This window comes from Monodon monoceros, unplaced genomic scaffold (assembly GCF_005190385.1).
Source record: "Monodon monoceros isolate NGI ecotype Baffin Bay Population unplaced genomic scaffold, NGI_Narwhal_1 Super_Scaffold_18, whole genome shotgun sequence".
In the NCBI taxonomy this organism is placed as follows: Eukaryota; Metazoa; Chordata; class Mammalia; order Artiodactyla; family Monodontidae; genus Monodon; species Monodon monoceros.
Genome location: NW_021703774.1, coordinates 25,457,811 through 25,481,405, shown reverse-complemented (window position 1 = coordinate 25,481,405; position 23,595 = coordinate 25,457,811). Strand labels below are relative to the sequence as shown.

Below are 23,595 nucleotides of genomic sequence, written 5' to 3'. Positions count from 1 at the left end.
GGGTCACAAAGGGCAGCTGCTCCCCAGGGGGATCCTTCAGGGGAGGGGGGGGGAAGGGGCCAGATGCTGTTAGAGCCAGCCCCAGAAGTGACTCCAGTGGGGATTGACACATATTCCTGCAGTGCAAGTGAAGACTCATATACAGAAAAGGATGGAAAATTTTCTCTCCCCCCTACTCTCTGATAGGAGCAAAACCCAAATAAGTTAGTGGGGGCCTATCTCACTGCAGTGTGATTATTAGAGGAAGATGCTGTTCTGTGTACCGCCACCAGCTTTCTGTTACCCCGTGACTGAGATGCAGGGTCTGCATGATCAGCTGTAACCGTCTATCTTTGGTTTGGGGATGCATTTGTTGATCTTGTCCTTTGCAGATTTGCTCACCTCGTTTAGGCTTTTTGAAATTGTGTTCCGCTGTCCTCGTTCCCTAAGAGTGTAACCACTGACAGCATAGACAGTACCAAGGGCTGGCATTAGTTGTGTCCAGTCTTTTTCAGGGTAACTGTGAGTTAGGCTGTGCTGACACACATCAAAAATATTTACTGAGCACCACTGTTTGCAAAACATATAAAAATATTAAGCAACAGTGTAAGTAGTAATAACAATAAAGGAGATATCCCAAAACAGTGAGATACCAATTGCCTAACAGAAAATGCTTTATATGTTATTTTCTGGGATTTGGGGTCATAATGCCATTAAATATAAAGACTGAGTGGGATGCATCTGCTGTCCTTAGAAGTCTCTGCACAGGAAATGGATACTGCTGGTGTCCCCTGCTGCCTCGGCAGAGCCCAAGGGAGGTGGCTTTCTGGGTCAGTAATGCCATTTAAGATGAGCCCCCAAGTTGTCACACTCTGGAAGCTCTCAGAGTCCTTCCCATCAGTGGAGAAGTTAAAGGTCAATGGCTTATAGATTGCGATTTGCCGTGTGAAAGCAACCTTGGTTGATAACAGCCAAACATCTTTTGTCTTGATTCTGTGGTCGAGATCATAACTGAATTTAAGATTCGAGATTTCTTTGTGAACTAGTATATGGCTCCTTATATTGAGGTATCAGTGCAAAAATGTAAATGTGGTTGAAAGACATGAATCTTGCCTAGGGTGACAACGTAGTGAGCGGCTTTATCTGTGAGGTCTGTGAGAGGCAGCTCCCTGTGCACACGAACGGTAGCGGGGACTCCCATGCGCACTGAAGACCCCACATTGACAAGCACACACGTGTGCAAACACACAGGCGCCCCCGCCGCTCCCTGTGCCTGGTTCCTTTACTGCCATCCCGTGTTTCAGTGACCACTACCCTCGGGATGTGATGTGGTGTTTTGAAAGTCACAGATACTACTTGTTGCTTTAGTGAAACCATCCGGTGTAACAGAGATGGAGAGGAAACAGCAGGTTTTAATCAGAACTAAAGCAAATGAAATCCTGTGGTGAAAATCTAGTCCCCCTAAAGTTAGTGATTGGGACCCCCTGGCAAGTTTTCAGCTGCTCCTCCTAGACTATGACATACACACATAATCAAGATAACGAATCCTTTCCCCCAGAACTTTACGCTTTTCAGATGTGTTAGACGAAGAGATTGAGGTGTTTGAATTTTCCCACGAAGAGTCTTGTAGCTTTCGCAGTATCGTGAGAGAAAAAATTAAGTCAGAAAAGTCTGAAAGGCAGAGGTAAACCATAGTCCTCTACAAAGAAGGCTCTTGATTGCAGACTGTGCAGTGAAGCTAAGGTTTCCGGGAACTCCTGCTGTTTGGGCGTTTTCTCTTACAGTGGATTGCGGGGAGGGGGCCCCTAGAGCCGCCTTGAGGGGACAGTTAAAGCGGGAATGAGGGTTGGACTGGGGGAGGGGAGGACAGAGTGAAAATGTCACAGAATCCAACAAATCCGGGTTCAGCCTTGGCCCCTGCTCCCTAGCTGTTTTCCCCTGGAGAAGCAGCCCCAGGTTTCTGCCCCTCGGTCTCTTAGAATCCAGCTTCTGCAGGACTGCAGTGAGGGCCCTGGGGGGAACCGACCACGACAGCACACCCCTTAGCCCCATCTCACACACATCTTAGCACATCTCACATGCTGCCCACCTGGCCTGGGAACCAAGGGTAGGGGCCGCTGCGTGACTGGAGAGGGGCTTGGGGTTCTCGGCGAGCTCATCCCCATGCCCTTTGGAGAAGCCAAGTCTTCCAGGCAGATTCTTACAGAACAGAGCCTTCATTACAGCTAGCAGCAAAAAAGCAGGCCCCTCTTAGAGAGACTTGCTTTTGAAGTGTGGGGAGGCCGCCCGCTGGTAGGAAAGGCCACTGCCCTGAAATAAGATTCGGAACCAGGGGAAGAGTGAATGCTGCTGCGTATGTGGTCTGCTTCCAAGGAGGGGGTCGCCTAGGGAACACAGGGTTGGGGTAGGTGTTAGTTTTGTCACAAGGATGATCAAGGAGGGTCGGCCCCACGTCGCTCCTGAGACCCCATTCTGGTGTGGAGAGCTGTGGGATGGCGGGAATTCACGGTGAGGTTTGTTTTGGGACACTGTCCAGGATGGCATCCTGTACCACCGGTGCTTCATAAATGCCATTTATGGTGGTGACAACAGTGTGCGTGCCCACAGCCAGGTCCCCGGTTGTTTCAGCCGTCCCCTCCAGCATGCCTCACTCCTCCGGGAGAGTGGTAGCTGGTTGAGGGGTGCCCACACCCCACGGGCTGCAGAGGAAGCCCAAAGAGAGGTGACACAGGCCCTCTGTCTGGGAAGCAGCCCCTGCCAGTGCAGGGAACGTCCTCCAGGCCACTGGCTGCTTTTGCCGTTTCCTCTCCCGTTTCTCTGATGTGGGTTGAGTTTCCTTACAATGCATTGAATGAATGAGAATAAGAAAGTGTGTATTGGCAGAATTACAGCTGGATAATGCCAAGGCTTTCCAAGTCAGAGCGTGAATTTAAGCAGAGCAAAGTTTCAAGTCCGTGGGGCTCAAGAGTGATTGCTATTCTTCTAATAATGAAAAGTACAAATGTTTGATGTTCAAAGGTTAACAAACGGGACTCTTTCACTGGCCTTCTGGGCTGCTCAGCACAGAGTGGAAACCGTTCTGATCTTTGCCGTATCGCACTTGTATTTTCTAGGCAATTAGAAACATTGTCCACTCAGCATTTAAGAGGTTTGAACGGGCTGGAGACCTTTTTTTTTTTTTTTTTCCCCAAACGAAAGTTTCCTTTTTTTAAAAAAAAAAAAACTGACAGTTTTTCCTTTTTGCAAGTAGACTGAAGTTTTAAAGTAACAGGCTTTCAAAATAGCACACTTAGGACTTGCCTGCATAATTATTACATTTGTCATGGGATTAGCACTTTCCGAAAGTATGTTTCTATACCAGTATCTTACTTTGCCCAGAAGTGTGGTTCTTCATAGTATATTATGTACATTTAGGCAAAATAGACCCAGCCCCCATTCACTAGAATTTGCGCTATAAAGGTAATTATTGCCAATAAAATGGAAGCCATTTATCTTAATGAACCAGTAGGAAAATTAAGTCTGTTGGAATGGTCTAAACCTTCCAAGAAGAAAAAAAAAAAAAAAAAACCATTGGTCATTCATGGTGGGCTGTATCTATTTTTATGAGCTTCTCTAAGTCATCTCTTTGCTGACTGCCTACAGCAAACAACAACAATACACAAGTAGTGTTTTGTTTAATTTCTTATGTTCGTTAGCAGGTTCACTTCTCCCTTGAAAAAATGATGTCTTTGCCCCTCTTGTCTATTGGAGAGCCTTTAGGGCCTTCCTAGTAAGAAACCAGCACTAGTTGGTCCTACTGGTCTGGTCTTGGACTGCACATAGTGTGGTTAATGGCTTCTGCTTTCCCCTCCAAATGGAGGGGGGACACAGAAGTAATTGAAACTTACAGTGTCGGGGCATAATTGTATTCCGTTATATTTAATGCAAACGAGGAGGTATTCTAGCTAACATGCAGGAAAATGGCCTTAGAGGAGGCCATGTTGCGTGTCACTGAATGCACGTGGGGACGTGTTCCTTCCCAGCCTCACCGCCCCCTGCCCCGTGCTCTGGCCCCGACCCCAAAACAGAGGCGCTACCGGTGGTAGTCAGGAAATGCCGTGAGCCACAGGTAATGAGCTCGATCTCCGTGTTCCTTGCCAGATCTCCCAGCTGATGACAGAGCCTGGCCGGGAGGGCCTGACAGAGGCGGCGCTGAATCGCTACAATGCAGACAAGCCTTCGGCCTGCAGCGTCCCGGCGTCGCAAGCCTCCTGCGTGGCCAGCGAGACCTCCGCGGGCACCTCGGTGGCCGCGTCCTTCTTCGCCAGGTAAGAGAGGTGTCCAGACCCTCGGTTCTTTCAGGTGAGCCCACCCGGTTGGCCTCTCACGTGGACCAGTTTAGCTAAAACACTGGGAAGAGTTTGGGGCTGTTCTTTGACTTCACTCTTTAAGACAGGGTTTCTCAACCTCAGCCCGTTGACATCTGAGGCCAGATAACTCTCTGTTTAGGGGGACTGTCCTGTGAGTATAGGACGTTTAGCAGCATCCTTGGCCTCTACTCGCCAGATTCCTATGGCACCTTCCCCGGTTGTGACAACCCAAAATGTCTCCAGATGTTGCCAAACATCGCCTGGCTTGAGAACCTCTGCTCTGGGAATACGTGGCTCTAAAGATGGTCTCCACAGGAGGAGGAATTTTGTGGGTGCAGCCCCATGGCTGGTGTTTCCAGATATCTCTTCTCACTACAGAAAATGAGCTGCTTAAAATTTAGCTATTAAATAGATGGCAATTTTCTTCCTCCTTGACAGACTAGCTGGATAGTTGTCAACTATCCAGCTAATTTCAGAAACTTAAAAAAAAAAAAACCCTGAGAAACAACAAAGAAAGGTATTTCAACAATGTTTTCTGCCTAATTTTAGCAACACGGCAGAGACAGGGCAGGAGACATAGGACAGCTGAGCAGGAAGGCGCTTCAGGGGTTGTCTAATTTGATCTCCTTATTTTATGAATAAGGAAACTGAGGACCAGGAAAGTTAAACTGTGAGGTAGTTTATAGCAAAGCCAGAAATAGAAACCAGATTCCTCTGGGTTTTCCTCTGTGACTCATTCTTTACTTGATACTTGGAACTTAACCTTAGAAAACTTTTTCTGTACCTAAGATTCGTGAGCTTCTGAGTAAGCAGGGTATAGACTAAATAGAGTGAGATGTGAAATCAGAAGACCCCTTGGGTTTGAGTTCCAGCTCTGCCTCAGGGTCCTCATCTATAAAATGAGGATAATACCTGTTCCTCAGGGTTGCTCTGAAGATTAACATAAGATGATTATAAATTATAAAGTATGTGCTGTACAAATGGTAATTCACTATGGACTTAACGAGCGTGTCAGTAAGAGGGAACGTTGTTTGGCTTTTCCTGTTATCCTTAGCAATGGTAACATCCAAAGCACAAATCTGAGGAAGGGGCTCTGATTAGGAAAGGAACAAGTTAGAGGAGGAACAGAGGCTGACATCCTGGATTAAGACACAATAAAGGCAGCACACGGGGCTTGTCGGAAGACTGGCTTTGAGGTTCTGGTTGTACCTTGGTGCCATGTTTATTGTCCTGTGAACAACTGGGCCAACTTGAATGTATGGGAAGTAACAGGAAATAGGTATGTAGTGGCCACCCGACAGCAGAGGCCACCGTGTTAGCTCTGCGTGTTCGTGAATTTCTGTGTTGTCTGGGACCACTGAGAAAGCTTACTGGGAGGTCATGTCCATGCCACTCAAGGAGAGAATAAACAGATGGAACAGAATATGAGGGAATGCCACAAGCACAGAAGATCCCGGGACATAGGTAGGCTATTAGAGCATGTCTACAGGAGGGTGACTACAGTGGTGAGGAACTAGGAGGCCAAGTCCTGGCAGGCTTAGTCTGGAGAAGAGAGCCCTCAGCTGTCTCTTGGGCCATCATGTAAAAGAGGGATTTGGATGGTTGTATAGAAAACCTGAGTATGTGGGCAAAGGCTGAATAAAACTTCATGATGAAAGAGAGAGATCTCCCAGCTCGGAATGAAGGAGAACATGCTCACAATTCAAACTGCCCCAAGAGACAGTGAGGTCCCCATCACCGAGGGAGATCAAGCTTGCATTGGGTGACTACCTGGCTTCATTGCCGGAGAGAACATTCAGTGCTCAGATGGGGGTTGATCTCCTGAAATACTGAAATGTCCAGAGATTTTTATAGACTGACTGACTCATAAAAAAAACCCAGAAAAAGGAGTTGAAGCAGGAAGAAATAAGAGGTGCTGTGATCCCTGATGGACAGTGTTTTGGGAGAATAGTGTTCCCTGCTGGGGGGAAACCAACAGTGTCATCCGAGTCAGGGAGAGGATGTCGAGATGGGATAGACCAGGAAGGCCTGAGTGCTGGACAAATGGTGTATGGAGGCCAGCTTTCACGTGGGTCAGAGGAGGATTTACAAACAAGCGAACAAACACCAGGGAAAAGAATGGTGAATGACTGGCAAAGACAGTCTTCCTGAGAGTTTTGCTTGTACACCAAGGGGTAGAATGGAAACACCAGGGTGCACCCACCTGAATGGGCCAGTGATGTCGGCTGGACGAGGCCCTGTGGATGATGTTAGCGATAAACAAAGAACCCCTGAATTCAGAATTGCAAGGGCTTGTGGTATGAGCTTTCAAAGAGCTAGAAAGGATTCAGAGGGCTACCTAAATCTTTGTCATTGCTTTGTGGTGAATGCTGACAGCACCTGGAGCTTAGTGGGTTAAGGCATTAAAAGTACATGGTTTGGGGCTTCCCTGGTGGCGCAGTGGTTGAGAGTCCGCCTGCCGATGCAGGGGACACGGGTTCGTGCCCCGGTCCGGGAGGATCCCACATGCCGCGGAGCGGCTGGGCCCGTGAGCCATGGCCGCTGAGCCTGCGCGTCCGGAGCCTGTGCTCCGCAACGGGAGAGGCCACAACAGTGAGAGGCCCGCGTACCGCAAAAAAAAAAACAAAAAGAAAAAAACTACATGGTTTGTGTTTAGAGCATTTACAGTGTAGAGTGAGGGGTGAAGTACCATCAGAAAAAGAATAATTCTTTAAAAACACACACACACACACACATATATATATATATATATATATATATATATATATGGACAAAGGGAGGGGGAAGTGTAAGCTGGGACGAAGTAAGAGAGTGGCATGGACATATATATACTACCAAACATAAAATAGATAGCTAGTGGGAAGCAGCCGCATAGCACAGGGTGATCAGCTCGGTGCTTTGTGACCACCTAGAGGGGTGGGATAGGGAGGGTGGGAGGGAGACGCAAGAGGGAGGGGATATGGGGACATATGTATACGTATAGCTGATTCACTTCGTTATACGGCAGAAACTAACACACCATTGCAAAGCAATTATACTCCAATAAAGGACAACCTCCCTGTCAAGGACGGGGACTGAGAGCAAAGTCGGGTGACCTGCTCAAGGTCGGCACTGTCAAGAGAGAACCAGGGTCGTCCCTCACCTCTGTGGGTCCCCAAAGGCCCCCCTGAGAAGTCTAAAGCAGCCCCGTTACGTTGTCAGACAGTAAACTGAGGTCGCGTCAGAGGAGCTTTCTGTTTCAGCTCAAGCAAAGCTGTGTGAGGTGATGGTAGGCGTGGCTTTTAAGAAGGGTGAAATCTGGATCTGTTGCTGGGGCCGAAATTGGAAACACATTAGCGGTTATGGTTTTCGTGGAAGGATAGGGGAGTCGTTCCACATAGGAACTTAGGGGCAGGGTCAGCCCCTCAGATCTGTGTTCACCACTTTTGAACTCGTGCTGCTTGACTGTGTGGTTGAAACTCATCCGTGAGTCTGCAGGGCTCTGGACTCTACATAGCTCCAAGTGAGGACAGGCTGGCCAGCCCTCAAGAGCTGTGCTGGGCGTCATTTCATTGCAGATAGGAGCAGCGCCATTTGCCAAATTTGTGGCCGACGTGGCTGACATCTACTGAACACTCAGTGTGTATCACTCACTGCACTAAGCTCTTCATATGCAGAATCTCCCTTAATCCTGAGAGTAACCCTGGGACGTAGATCCTGCCATCTCCCCTGTTTGATGGATAGAGAAAGAGGTGTCCTGAGTCAAGTCACCAGCCCAAGGCTACACAGCTGGGAAGTGGCAGGGTGGGGAGTCCATCCTCATCTCCTCTCACCTGTGAGCCTTGTTGCTGTTCTCTGTGCTAAGCAGGCTTTCTCCATCATAATCGCTGATAAAACCCATGAAGTAAGTGGGCCCTGCAATCAGTTTGAGAAGATAGGCAGAACAGCGACAAAACCCTGATTTGTTGAGGGCTGCAGGTGTCCACTTTGCTCTGTGATACAGGCCTTTCTTTTAAAGTGTTTACTTTTCAGAGCTATGGGTAGAGGTCTGGGTGGATCTTGTTGCATTTCAGATTCAACAGCTATAAAATAAAAATTCCAGTCCTGAATAAGCAGTGATACTTTGGACCAGGGCTACCCCCAGTGTGGTCTGTGGACAGCACGCACTTACTGGTCTGTGATAAGTGTGGAAATTCAGAGGAAGCATTTAGAAACTTCTGTAGCAAGTTGACAGAGTAAGTTTATGCCTATTGAATCTAAAAATAAAAAAGTAGGTCTTATAGTTTGAATGTAATTAGAAATAAAAGCAAAAAAGTGATTCCTTCACCACAGATAATTTGAGAAGTGCTGCTTTAGAAAATGTTGAAGCCCAAATTGCTTTTCTTCTACATATCTTTCGCCAGAATTTCTTTATTTAATTAATTAATTTATTTGGCCGTGCCGGGTCTTAGTTGGGGCATGTGGGTTCTAGTTCCCTGACCAGGGATCGAACCCAGGCCCCCAGCATCGGGAGGGTGGAGCCTTAACCACTGGACCACCAGCGAAGTCCCTCCCTCTTTATTTCTTTAAATATCAGCGTTTTGGTGGACTGCCTTTGCTTCAGAATTTCAGTACTCTGCTTTTGGAAAAACACTTTTTTGTTCCGCTTTGGAAAAAAGTAGTAATAGTGAAATAGTAACAGTAATACTAAAAATATTAATAGTAATCTTAACCAAAAAAAGAGATTGGCATAACTGATCATCAAGTTGGTTATTTATCATGCTTTGAACTTTTCAAATGAGGGAATCTCCTTTGTGTGATTCCCATGTTAATATTAAGTGTTGAAGTCAGGTGTCATTAGATTTCCCATTTGTTGACTATTCACTTTGAATAAAGATTTACTTTTAAAAAAACTGTCATGATCTTGTTTTTTCAGTTTTATTGAGATATAACTGACATATATTACTGTATAAGTTTAAGGCATACAGCATAATGATCTGATTTACATGTATTGTGAAATGATTACCACAATAGGTTTACCCAACATCCATGATCTCATACAGAAACAGATACCGAAAAAAAAAAAAAAGAAAAGAAAAAAAATTTTTTTCCCTTGTGATGAGAACTCTTCGGATCTACGCTCTTAACAGCTTTCAAACATACCACACAGCAGTGTTAACTTGAGAGCTGGATGAAGGTGGTCCAAAGGTACAAACTTCCAGTTATAAGGTAAATAAGTACCAGGGATATAACGTACAATATGATGACTATAGTTGAGATTGACTTAATTATGTACTTTGTGCTTTAAAGTATGAAGTGCGTGAAACCCTATGAAAATTCTTGGCTGAATCCTCAGCTTTGTAGGTTGAGGTGGTAGAATCCTCACTTGAATTTGAAGAGCTGTGAACACATCCTGGATTACGCATAGAATTGCCTGGAGCTCTGGTAAATGAAGTGAATCTTTCAGATGATCTCCTATCTTTGCATTGATGGTCTTTCCCAAACAACCTTACTGATGATCGTATTGTTGTTGTCTTAATCCATTGGAGAAAATGAGCTTCTGGAGGATTTTAATCTACTTTCAGAGCAAGTATGGGAAAAATAGTGAAGGTTGCCAGCGATCACGTGAGCTTTGCGAAGGCAAGTTCAAGTTTGGCAGAACTGGTGCTGCCATCTCTGTGGAGTTGGTGAACACGTGGGTTTTCAGTTCTGTCTTCACACTCCACTTCTTATTGTAATGTTATTTCTTTACAGCTTTTACATTTAGTTCACAACCTTTGTAAGACCATAACTTTTTACCAAATTCAAATGAAATTTTCAAGTAAAATTATATAAAGGTCATTTTTCATTATTATTTTTTCATTTCTCTATTTTCTTAATGTAAATAAATGCCTTTAAATCTGTTTTCATGGGTTTTGATTACTTCGGATTACTCGACGCCTTCAAATCCTTACTGTCTGTCCATTTGCTCATCATTGGATCCATCACATTAGTTAGAGCTTCTCCCTCTCTTTTTCCTCTGCTCTTTTTTTTTTCCAGTAACAGGGTTATTTTTTATTTACTGACTCTCTTCTTGAAGATTCTGACCTTTACACAATTTTCCGTTGTTGATTAAAAATACATAGCTCCCGGGTTTGGAATTTTCTGCGTAAATTTTGATGTTCACCTCAATATTGGGTTGCCCTGAGACTGATTTTGTGCGGTCCACTTGCTCTGTTTTCTCTCTCTCTCGCTTGGCAAGCTGTCCCTCATTTCCTTCTGCTAACTTTTTGCCTTTTGCCTAAACTCATTTTTTTCTTAGGGATGTTATTATATTTCTGACTATCTCCACCTCTTGAGCAGTTTCTTCCGTCTTTGTTATTAGACCGTTGCTTGTATCACCTGACGGCCATCTCCAAGCCCCTGTTATGCTGTTGACTCTTATGACTGATTTAACCGGCATCCCTCTGAGGCCAGAGGTTGCTGTGACATTAAACCAAGACCAGCTCGGGTCCAGAATCAGGGGCTAAGCCGAGCTGAGAGGGCCGACTCCCGGCTCCGAGGCCCTGCCCTCAGACGGGTCCCTCCGTTCATCAGCCTTCTTGTGGGACCTGCTCCTGAGTGCTCTGTGCTCACGTGCTGCTGTACACACAGCTCCCACTGCCACAGAGAAGGTCCTCCTTAAAAGCCATTTCCGCACTCTCACTGACAGCCAACTCAAATAGTGCCTTTCGCTGGTCACAGCAGATGCTTTTCGTGTATAATCTTGCACAGCGAAGGCTTTCTTTAGTCCCTGGGCATGCTGACACATAACAGTAGTAGTTGGTTATTTGAGAGGAGCCTATTAAGTCAAAGAAGGATGGAGTGTGAAACTGTTCACGGTTCTTTTGTTCTTCCATCAGGTACAGTTCCCTTAGGGATGCTCACATCTTCCCATTATAAATACACCAGCAATTATTACCAGAGAAGAACTCTCCTAAACACACCACAGTTGGTCTCAGGTGATCTAGGGGGAGAAACGTGGAGCTGGGTGCACAGATCCAACTCTCAATTTGCTGATTCTCTGTGGAGAGATGGGGCAGACTTTCCGCCTCCAGTTTTACAGATTGGAAGTTAATTTCCGGCGCCATGTGTGTTACAATAGAATGATATCTCTACAAAACAAAACAAAAACGCTAGGAGCTTTGAGGAGCTCATACTGTGGAATTTCTCTTATATGATTATTGTGTTTTTCCTGTTTAGTTTGCATCCAAGTCTGCACCTTTGTCTCCTTACTCCTTCTAGGGTCTCATTCTGACTTAGGGTCTATCCCTTTCCCTTTTTCTCCCATTACTCTCCACCTTCCCCACACCACCTCCCTGTCCGCCTCTTCCATGGCTCCCATGGAAGTGGGGCTGCCGTTGAACCTTGTAGGGAACACCTGTGGTCAGGGCCGACATGCATAATTGTGCCATTTGCCAAAACTCTACTGGTTGAGCTGAGACGCTGCTCTACATGCATAATTGTGCCATTTGGCCAAAACTCTACTGGTTGAGCTGAGACGCCTCCCACTGGATTCCATCTATCCAAAGGGACGTCTTTTTCTCAGCTGCCCAAAGGCACTGTCTGGGCTCGTGTCTCCCCTGGGGGCAGCGATCTTTGAAGGCCTGAAGTGGAAACCAAATCCCTACCCTCTGAATTTCTGTTTACTTATTCCTGGCAAGTCATAGCTTTACTTTTCTTAGAAAAGACTCCATGGACTTCTCAGCAAAGAAGGGACTGTTGCTCATGTATATTGATGCAGTGAATGTTTAGGAATCGTAACTATACGAATATAGTTTCGCTTGAACACACACCAGTTGCAATATGGAAGGAAAATACTAAAAAGGAGCCAACTGTATATTTCGTGCTGTCAGACTTCAGGGGGCGCAGGAAATAGTTTCAGGTGTTTGCTGCATGAAGAAGTAAACCCTTGATTGCTTATGAAAGACAGAGAAAGCACTGAAGAAAAAGTGGCCATAATTCAATGTCTACACTATGATCCTTTGTGTTCAAAAAAAAATCCTAAAACACTTTAAATATATGACCCTAGCAGCCAGTACCCTACCCCGGCAACCCCAAAACCCCTGTATTGGGGTGTGCAGACCATAATAGAAATGGTACTCATGGCTTGGCCCACGCCATTCTGAATTGGTGATCTCTGCTAAAGAAAATGGTCAGTGTTTGCTGCCCCATTCCCACCTCCCGCTGCAGGGAATGTGTAAGATAGCGCGTTTTCCAACTTAAGTCCTTCGTTTGACCGATGGCCAGTTGGGGTGCTGGCAATCAGCTCACAACATCTGGGACTTATTTGTACAGCTTTGCCTCAGTTGAAAATCCAGTTCTTCGCTTGGTGTGGATGTTTGAAGGCAAAGCAATTCCACTGAGCCTGAAGGATCCCGGTGATTCTTGTCAAGTATTCTCAGGGTTAGGCATTCTGGTTCTTACTGAACAATGTTAATGTCCTTTTTACTGATGCAGGGGTGAGGGGAGGGAAGAAGAGTACTGGATAAAGCAAAGAGAAAGATGGAGTGGCTTGTGGTTCCATCCACAGCCTGCCAGTGACATTCTGACTTTAGGCAGGTAACTTAAACCTCGCGAAGCCTCAGTTTCTCCTGTTAAACGGAGATCATCGTATCTACTTCATAGGACTATAGTGAGGATTAAATGAAAATGTGATAGTTCTTTGTAAACATCATCTAAATCCTAGAGATGACGTTAAGATGGCATTTGCTATGAAAAGGATGGAATTCTACCCTCGGTGGGAAATCCAATGAATTCTCAACATTCCCTTTAGAGTGGGTGACTTGTGTTGTGCGTACCTTTACGGTGTGTTTACGTGCCACTTTGTAATCCGGCCTAATGACTACCTAGGACCTCCATGGCAATTGTAAAGATCAGGCATCACGCCTCGGAGAGCAAAACTGCCATCATGGGGGGCTGAAGATCACAGCTGCCTCTTGAAGCCTTACCTGGAAAGAACCAGGTGTCACTGGTGATTGAAAACATCAGTGACCAGCAGAGAGAGAAACTCTGCCCTCTCCTGTGGAGCTCCAGTTAGCTGACTACACACTTGTAAATCTTTTGGAGGGTTTCTTTTTGTGGTTTTATAGCCCTAGAAAAACTCTCAAACAGTAAGAAAGAAAACAAAAGGAAGAAAAGGAGGAGCCATTAAGAATTCTATGACCATATAGCTTGGTGGTGACTGCAGTGTGGGAGCTGGAAGTCCGCCATGACACTGACAGTGAAAATGAATCAAAACAGTAAATAAAATAGAAGTAAAAGAGGGAAATATTCGCTCTCTTTGTTAGTACCTTCATCATTTGAATTGGGGGCTGAAGAGGGAAGATATGGTGGCACGGAGTCGATTCAAAAAGAACACTAGGGCTTCCCTGGTGGCGCAGTGGTTGAGAGTCTGCCTGCCGATGCAGGGGACACGGGTTCGTGCCCCGGTCCGGGAGGATCCCACATGCCGCGGAGCGGCTGGGCCCGTGAGCCATGGCTGCTGAGCCTGTGCGTCCGGATTCTGTGCTCTGCAATGGGAGAGGCCACAGCAGTGAGAGGCCCGCGTACCGCAAAAAAAAACCCAAAAAGATCAATGGAATGACCTGTGTCCTGAATGAGAAAATGGATGGAGAAAGGATACAATTTTATCTACTATATATTTGATAAAATGTTTCCTTGAGTGCACTTCTGCCCCTGCCCTGTTGCAATACCTCTGTAACTTGTTCCTTTCCTCAGTACTTACTCATTTAAAATTAATAGCCTACATTTATTGAGGGTTTCCTATGTGCCACACACTACTCTGAGTTCTTTACATGAGTTTAAACTTCAGAAGCCCCCATGAGCTGGCCCTCTTATCATCCCATTGTTTAGATGTGGAAACCGAAGCACAGATTGGTGAGGTAACTCGATCATGGTCAGACCGCTAGAAGGAGATGAGTAGGTGCTTGAGCCCGGCCACCTGATTCCAGAGCTCGTGAGCCAGAATGTAAGCTCCGTAAGGGGAGAGATATTTGTCTCTTTATTCTTGGCTGAACCCCTAGTGCCCAAAAGAGTACCTAGGAAGTGTTTGTTGAATGGATGAACAAATGCTCTTAGCTACTGAGGCAGGACATAGGTGGGCTCCAGGTTAGGCATTTACAGTCAGCCTCCTGTTTGCACTTGGAACTAGAAATAACAACAGGAACAGGGTAAATACCCAAGCTTTGTCTCCTGAGGACACTTTAAGATAACAGTCCTGGCAGGAACAGAGAGGGACTAAGCCTTGTTCGAATAAAGGATCAGGAGGTCATATATTCCCCAACCGTGGGGCAAGGGAGACACTGCACATGTGCAGAAAGCCTCCTTGGGGGTCAAAAAGGAGGGGGCACCTCCCCAGAATAGGTGATGCCAAGGCCGTCCCCTAGGCCTCTGGCCTGGAATCCATCTTGGAAAAAAGCTGCACATGCATGTTGGAGAGGGTCCTAAGGCAGATCAGGTGTGGAAAAAGAAACCAGATAATTGGCCAAAGGTAAACAAAGACCCGGAAGAACTGCCCTATATGGATGCCTCCTCGTTAGGGAGGACGTCCACACCCTTGCTCTCCGGGTGTGCATCTCTGCCTTGCTTCTGTCTTAAGTAAACAAAGTGTTTCTCTGTGTGCTCTCCCACTTGTGCTGTGTCTCTGATAATAAGCTTCTGTACCCGTTTTTACAGTTTTTGCCTCCTTGGGAAATGCATTTTTCAATGGGGGCAAGGGCCCATTTTGCTTCTAGCCTCTACCCACTGGTGGACCAGCGGCTAGGCTTCCTCATTTTCAGCCAGGCTACCCAAGTCCAATTCCTGGGCAGGGAATTAAGATCTCACTTCAAGTCACTGCTCTCAATGCTGCCTCTCTGAGATCACTACTATGCTCTCCTGCCTCCAGACTCAAAACGGGTTGTGATGGGTGGGCATTCATGAAGCCTCAGCACAAGGATGATCAGTGAGACCACAGTAGAGAAGGAATGCAGAGCATACCGCTGAAGACATAAGGGAGGAACGTCCTGACCAACTACTCTATTCCTCCAATTTTGTTAGTTACTAAAATATTGCTTCCTGTCTCACTCAGAGTCAAAGTTAAAGGTTTTCCAGTGGCTTGCCAGGGTCTCTCTACAATCTGCCCTACATGCTCCTCTATCACTCTCCCTCTTGTTTGCTCTGACCCAGGCACACTGACCTCCTTGCTTTTCCTCGCAAAGTGCCAAGACCATTCCTTCCTCACAGACTTTGCTCTTTCTGTTTCCTCTGCTCTTTCTCCAGGTATCTGCTTGGCTCGACCCTTCCTTCCTTCAGATCTTTGCTCAAATGCCACTTAATGGCAAGGCCTTCCCTGACCTCCCTACTTAATATTACAGCTATTCTGGCTCTGCATCCCTCTTCCCACCTAACACCTGTTGTCTTGTGAATATCTGTTGAATGAATGAATCTCAGACTCAAAGGGAGATGGGCAGCTAAGCATCCAGGTTGTCTTCCACTGAATTTCTTTTGAGAAGCTCACATTTTTTTCCCACTAAATTCAAGCTACCTGCTTAGGAATTAAATTATTCTTTTAAATCTAGGATGTTTGGGGGAGATAACATCGTCACAAAGCATGGAAAAAGGCGTTGTTGGGAAATTGAGATTCATATTAAAATATAAGTACCTGGTTGTCTTTTCAAGAGGAGGATGTGTAGAGACGGGACAAGAGGTGCTGCCTGGGACAGGAAACCGAAGAAAGAGTTAAAGCACAGGAAAGACTTATGAGTTGTAGGTCTAGCACAATGAAGCAGGGCTCTCCATCTTTTCTCCTGTCTCATTGAAAAGCTGTCTTTTCCTCCCTTGAATAAACCTCTTTGCTTTCTGTCCTGTGCTTTGATTTATTATTTTAATTCTATAGCTGTCTTAGTGAAGTATGTAAAGCATTTGGGGATAAAATCATGTGGAAGACATTACAGAAACTAAAGAGGTATTATCTTATGTGGTATTGGGTAGAGGCTCGGTGTGCTGAGGAATCCTATCCTAGATGAAAACACAAATCGTGTCTGTGGCATTGTGTATTGACTAAGAAACTGACTCCTCATTGAGGGTATAGGAAGGCGGAATTTAGGGAGTACTGTTATAATAATTTGGTGGGAAATAGGTAGAACTGAAGCATAAAGAGATCTCACTGAAGTGTCTGCTTTTCATAAGTGAGAGATGTCCCTGAAGGTGGGATTTTTATTTTCTTGCCTCTGAAGTGGACATAATGACTTTTTCTTTTCCTTCTGTCTGATTACTAAGATGTAGATTTCAAGAGAACAGGAACTGTGTCTAATCCCCTTATTGCACCTAGCACTGCCTGGTACAGAGTAGGAGCTCAGTACATGAATGTTGAAAGAATGAATCAACCATGCTTGAAAACTTAGGTCTGTCCTGCTTCTCATAAGAATGAACTACTTAAAAGAAACTGTGGGATTATGTAGCCTCAGAGTTATCATCATTCCAAGTACTAGTATTAATGATAAAAATAATTCTGATAGATAAAAAATAAATGGAATATTTTCCATGATTGATTTCCACACAGTTACATTCAGCAGGACACTATTTCTAATAATCATCTTTTTAGTTAGCTGGTGCAAGAATGATTTTAGCATCACACTATAATGAGATGCCTTTCCTGGCATTTGGTGTGCTTGCTGTTCGTGAAGTACCCTGGAATTCGGGAAATACAATTTCACGAGCCTAGATCATAATAGACTGTGTCATTTTCTTGGCATCCTCAAAACCAAAGCCTTAAGAGTCCATAGTTTGTCCTTTTAAGCTCTAGCAAAGGAAAGCAAGGGCCTTGGCAGTGACAAAGAAAGAGAAATTCTCTCGGAGTCTGTAAAGTGATCAGCACCAGGCAAGCCACTTGAAATAAAAAAATGAGAAAATATAAACCATCACTCAAAACTTATTTCCAGTCTTTTAGGTGCTTCAAAAAATAATCGTGATTCCTTTTTCTGAAATAAATCTTCACCTATTATTGTACCTGTCTAAAGTGGCAAGGTGGCACTTGGGGGGAAAGCAGAATACCCCTGAACAGTATTTTAGGGGCACTTTCTAGAGATTAAAAACAAAGCCAAACAGTCTTACATCACTATATATGCTCTCACCACCCACAAGGGTTTAAAAATCAAAATAAGACCTTGTTTCCACCCTTGAGGAGTTCCAAGCATCAGGTTAAAACAGAGGGGTGAACTTCCCTGGTGGCGCAGTGGTTGGGAATCCGCCTGCCAGTGCAGGGGACACAGGTTCGAGCCCTGGTCCGGGAAGATCCCACATGCCGCAGAGCAACTAAGCCCGTGCGCCACAATTACCGAAGCCCGCGCGCCTAGAGCCCGCACACCGCAACGAAGAGTAACCCCCGCGCGCATGTGCTCCCCGGCCGTGGGGGCTGAGTTGCCTCGGTACAGCTTGCAGACCGCTGGGAGTCTGGGCTGCTACCCTGCGTGAGTCCTCCCGTGGCTTTCCCCGCTGTCCGCCCCTCTCGGCTTCGCGATGCAAGTGGTCCGGGCCTTTGAGCCTGCAGGAAGTGGACGAGAGGCCACAGCACGCGCTGCAGGTCAAATACGGCAGGGCGGAGCTTGACGAGCTGGGCAAAGTGCTGACACCCACCCAGGTGAAGAACCGGCCCACCAGCATTGCATGCGATGGCCTTGATCCAGGTAAATTGTATACCTTGGTCTTGGCAGACCCGGATGCTCCCAGCAGGAAGGACCCCAAATACAGGGAATGGCACTATTTCCTGGTGGTCAGCATGAAGGGCAACAACCTCAGCAGTGGCACGGTCCTCTCCGATTATATGGGCTCTGGGTCTCCCAAGGGCACAGGCCTTCACCGCTACGCCTGGCTAGTTTACGAGCAGGACAGGCCACTGAAGTGTGATGAGCCCATTCTCAGCAACCGATCTACAGAGGAGCGTGGCGAATTCAAGGGGGCGAATTTCCGCCAAAAGTACCAGCTCGGGGCTCCGGTGGCTGGCGCGTGTTACCAGGCCGAATGGGATGACTATGTGCCCAAACTGTATGAGCAGCTGTCTGGGAAGTAGAGGAAAGCCAGGAGATGGACACGGTCCCAGAGTTCCCAAGCAGTGTTTCAGTTTAGTGATGCATGTAGATTTCTCCCCTTCCCCCTGCCTGAGCCCTGAGCAGTCAGATTTAGGTTTAGGGTGACTTTTCCTTCTGTCTGTCCTCTTTAATTCTAGGGGGTTTACGTTTTGATCAAATTTGAACTCCGTTTTGGTGAGGGATATTTTGATACTGGGATGGGGTCATCAAAATGTTAATATAAGAATAACAACCCAGACGTTAAAGAAGAAAAAAATTCTGGTAAAAAGACCAGGTCTGCAGTATTAGAACAGAGTATCAAAGAATCTTTAAGGGAGGTAGAAAAAAAGAAAAGGTTGACCGCCTCTGCCTTTGTGAGCCCGAGCCCAGGATTGTCTGTGACGGCATCTTCTGGCATGTGTTTTCACGGCCCTGTCTCTCACGAAGACAACCAGGGGCCGGCACGTCCGCTAGTCCCCCATGTGATACATCTCAGGCTGGTTATTGGGTGTCAGTGTCCTGCTCTGACTCCTTTAAAGAGCAATACTGAAAAAAGCAATAGGGAGAGAGTTGCTGTTAAAGCTTGGCCATCTAGGTGAGCTGCAGGGCTGAGTGAGAGGTCATCAGCAATCCGAAAGTCTGTGCCTGTTAAATCGATCACTCGTCGGTGTAAGAAAAGCCGGTCTGGAGTTGCTGAATGTTGTGTCAGTTCTGCTGTTTGCTTATAGTTGAATAAAAACATTGCGTAGTTAAAAAAAAAAAAAAGAGTAACCCCCTACTCATCGCAACTAGAGAAAGCCCACGTGCAGCAATGAAGACCCAAGCGGCCAAAAATAAATTAATTAATTTTTAAAAATTGTCTAGACTTTATGTGTGGTTCATTCTATTTTAAAGAACAAAAACAAACAAACAAAAAACTGAGAGAGGGAGAGAGGGAGAGCCAAGGATTACCAAGCCGTGTGTCGTCAAGTCTGACCAGGCCTGTCAGGATGGCTGCAAAACCTCCCTTCTGCTGCTGCCTCTGCAGCCCCCTGGCTGCACACCACTGGCTTCAGGTCCCCCCAGGAATTCGCCAGATGCGTGTAGCTGGCTGTAGCAGGTACTGTTGGCCCCCACGCCCCCATGCCCTTCTGCTTATCATTCTCTAAACAAAACCTTGCAGCTCCCAAGGTCCAGGCAAATAAGTCTGACAGGAGTTGGTGGATAAATACCCCAGCTCCCTTCCTCCTTGGTTGGGATAACACTGAGACAAGGTCTACCCTGTCTCCCTGATTTCCTAAGTAGGACGGAGCCCCAGTTGCCGACGTCAGCAATCTGCTTGATAACGCGTCCTCTGGTCATTTCCTTCCTTCCCTGTCTTGCTTTCCCACTTCCCTACACTGTTTCCTGGAATCACCCTCCAGTGAAAGCTACTAGCGCTCCATCCTTAGGCAGGGATGCTTCTAGGGAAACCCAGTGTAAGCTACTGGCAGTGTATCCTCACTCACTTACCCATTCATGTAGCCATTGCTTCATTCATTCACCAGGCATTTGGTAAGCCCATACTGCATGCCAGACATTATATTAGACGCCGAGCATGACAAAAGGGCAGCCACTGCCTCCAGGGAGCTCCCCGTCCAGAGGGGCAGCCAGTCCCATTACTGGAGAGTTATAAACAACATGGAAGTCCAGGACAGAGCAGTACAGGAGAACTCCCAGTATCACTCTCCCTAAGTCTTGTCTTATCCATTCATTTCCTGTCTCCCCTTCTAGAATGTAAGATCCATAGAAAGAGACACTTGTCCGGCATGTTCCATCGTTGAAACCTCAACTCTTAGAACGGGGCTGGGGCTCAGTACATATTTGGTGAGTGTGTCTCAGGAACTTTAGGAGTCTGCCGTGGAGAGTTCCCTGCCAGCCTTCTCCTGTCCCTCCTCAGGGAGTCCACCTGTGTCGCAGCTCACTGAATTCCACTGTGGAAGTAGAGTCTCCAGTACAGAGTGACAGCCTGTGCTCAGGGCAGGAGAGAAAGAATGAGTGCTGCCTGCACAGCACTGCACCTTGAGGGTGGGGCCTTCTTTCTGGTCACTTGGAACTGAGTACTTTGCCCCACCAGGCACCTGAGACGAGCGTTTTCCTTTAACATAATGGAGGGGAATCTACTTCAGAGTCTGTTGACGTAAATGTGAATCACATCTAAAAAATACCTTGATAGCAGCATCTAGGCTGGTGTTTGACCAAACAACTGGGCGCCATAGCCTGGCCAAGTGGACCGTCGCACCTAGAATCAGTACTCAGTCTAACGTGAAAATACTTTCCATTCTGTGCGATGCCAGGCTCCTACTGAGACACCCTGAGGTTGCTCCTGGCTCTGGTTTCTTAGCACTGGGGCTGCAGGGATGTGCCTGCTGGTCTTCAGGTGTGCCTCCTTCCCTCCCTCTGCCCACCTCCCACCCTTATCCTTCGGTCCTCAGGGTCCCCACCTGTGGACAGGTGCAGTTTAATCCTTGTGTCGTCTGGATCCGTTGGAGAGTCCCATATCATTTATCACTGAAGATGCTGAGCGTTTTGTTTTAGCTTTCACACTAAAGGTGGAGAAAATAAAAATAGATATTATTAATCTTTACACTTCTCCTGTGGTCCTAATCACCAACCACAGCCTCAAAGTCCTATGGTGGATTACTACTTTGCATGTTCTTTATTTCCTTTAAAGCTAGGCACATGAGGAAGACTGATTTATGGAGTCTAGATCCTGCTTAGTTGGTGGGGGGTGGGGAGGGAAGCTGCAGTAAATTTAGACATCACTAACGTTTCTTTACGCATTCAGGAAAAAAAAATTAACTTACATCCATTGCTACAGAAGCTAATAAATCAAAAAATACGAAGTCTCTTCCCTATACACCTGGAACTTCAAAATTACAATCCATTCATTCTGTGATTGCCTCCTTCACAAAAGAGGCGTGGGGGTGATGGCTCAAACAGGATTTCCCAACATAGCTTTGATATCCAAGCAATGACTCACCCATGTCTTTTGACCTTTGCTTAAAAAATATTTCCGGGTAAGGGAATTATTTACCTGAAGCATAGACTCTAAGAATTTGGTCCCATTATCTTTTTCCTCTAACCTTCCTCCTTTATTACTCTCTCTTCTTTCTCTCCCTTTCCTTCTTGGGTTTTGGTTTTGGTTTGTTATTTTACATAAATTTCAAAACAAGTCTAACAGCCTCAGAAACAAAACACAGAAAAGTCTTTATTTTCCATTCTGTTCTGAGCCATATATTCCTCCATGTACTCAAATAATACACCCAAGAGGACTGGTAGAATGAATTCGATTAGCCTCTTAAATGTTTTAGCACCTGCACACCATAGCGCTTCCAAGAGTGGGGAAAAGATTTTTCCTCCTATCCCTAAGGGATGGCTTGTTACTTGGGCCGTGTAGCTGTGTGTGCCCCTTTACTGAGGCTAAGATTGAGTAGCCCTGGTGGAGAAAGAAAATCCTAAATAAGTACAGATACAGCTTCGAGGCCCCATATATTTTTGTTTTAATTTTATTGAAGTATAGTTGATTTACAATGTTGTGTGAGGCCCCATATACTGTTTTTTTGGGGTTTTTTTTGCATTATGCGGGCCTCTCACTGTTGTGGCCTCTCCCGTTGCGGAGCACAGGCTCCGGACGTGCAGGCTCAGCGGCCATGGCTCACGGGCCCAGCCGCTCCGCGGCATGTGGGATCTTCCCGGACCGGGGCACGAACCCGTGTCCCCTGCATCGGCAGGCGGACTCTCAACCACTGTGCCACCAGGGAAGCCCGCCCCATATACTTTTACTTCTTAATTTTGTTCTTTGAAAACCATGTTTACTTTTTTTTGAGAAAAAGGCATAAATAAAGGAAAAAAAGAGACTATACTTTATTTAGATTTTCAGGCAGCCTTTAAAACTATGTCATACTGGAAGCAGTAGAAATGATTTTAAACTACCCTTCCCCCAGTCCTTCACTCTTAGTTATTTTTACTGAAGAGAAGTTAGGGCATATGCCCACACAAAGACTTGTCCATGAAAGTTCACAGCAATATTATTCATAATAACCAAAAACTAGAAACAACCCAAGTGTCCAATGGATAAACAAAATGTGGCATATTCATATAATGAAATACTACTCAGAATACTCAAACTATTCATATATGTACCAACATGGATGAATCTCAAAGTAATTATAGTGAGTGAAAGAAGCCAGACTCCCCCACCAAAAACAGAAGACAACGTACAGTATGATTTCATTTCTATCCGATTATAGACAATACGAACTAATCTATAATGACGGAAAGCATTATCAGTGGTTGACTAGGAATGGGGGTGGGGAGGGACAGATAACAAATGTGCAGGAGGACGCTTTTAGGGGTAATGGATGTGTCCGTTATCTCGCGATGGTTTCCCAGGTGTGTACATAAGACAAATCTCACCAAATTCTAAATGTGTACAGTTTATTATATATAAATTATACCTCACTAAAGCTAAATAATTGAGTTTTCTTGGGATTAGAGTCAATGTTTTGAGATGGAGAGAGAATTACCTTAGAGAGTAAATGAAGAGTTGGGATAGGGGCTTCCCTGGTGCCGCAGTGGTTGAGAGTCCGCCTGCCGAGGCAGGGGACACGGGTTCGTGCCCCGGTCCGGGAAGATCCCACATGCCGCGGAGCGGCTGGGCCCGTGAGCCACGGCCGCTGAGCCTGCACATCCAGAGCCTGTGCTCTGCAGCGGGAGAGGCCACAACAGTGAGAGGCCTGTGTGCCGCAAAAAAAAAAAATAAAATAAAATTAAAAAAAAATAGAAATTTGTTTGAACCTAGAGGTTCTTATGAAGTTTTGATAAGTACACCTTAAAACACAAGAGGGAGGCAAAAACCATCGCGGGGGAGGAGGAACTTCCCGTTTGAGAATAGGCAGTTGGAAGAACTCCTCAGTCTGGAAGACATGATGTGGGAGGGAATCTGAGTGGCTCATGTAACATGTGTATAGATTATTTGCTTAATCTTGAGTTGGCTCTTAAGATTGAGAAGAAGCAGCATTAGGGAAAAATAAAGCAAGCTGTCCTCCACGTCCTAAGACATGGTTCTGACTGAGACTGTAAATCTGCAGGTCCAGATTCATTCACAGATGGTAGGCTGACGGGAAGCTGTTAGCCAGAGTTGTCGGGGAGAGAGCAAATCCCCAACTTCAGATGCCATAGAGGGTGACAACCTGCTTCTCGCATGCAGGGGGAGATGGAGT

General features: G+C 46.0%; 1 protein-coding gene and 1 pseudogene across 1 annotated transcript in view; both read left to right on the top strand.

The window, feature by feature from the left end:
• The window catches only part of KIF26B (kinesin family member 26B), a 490,504-nt gene that overhangs the window by 221,341 nt on the left and 245,568 nt on the right, over window positions 1–23,595 (top strand). The window contains exon 4 of the mRNA XM_029228705.1: window positions 4,120–4,286. Coding sequence (XP_029084538.1) covers window positions 4,120–4,286 — 167 coding nt within the window. The remainder of the gene's footprint in view (window positions 1–4,119; window positions 4,287–23,595) is intronic.
• LOC114898792 lies at window positions 9,839–18,354 on the top strand (annotated as a pseudogene).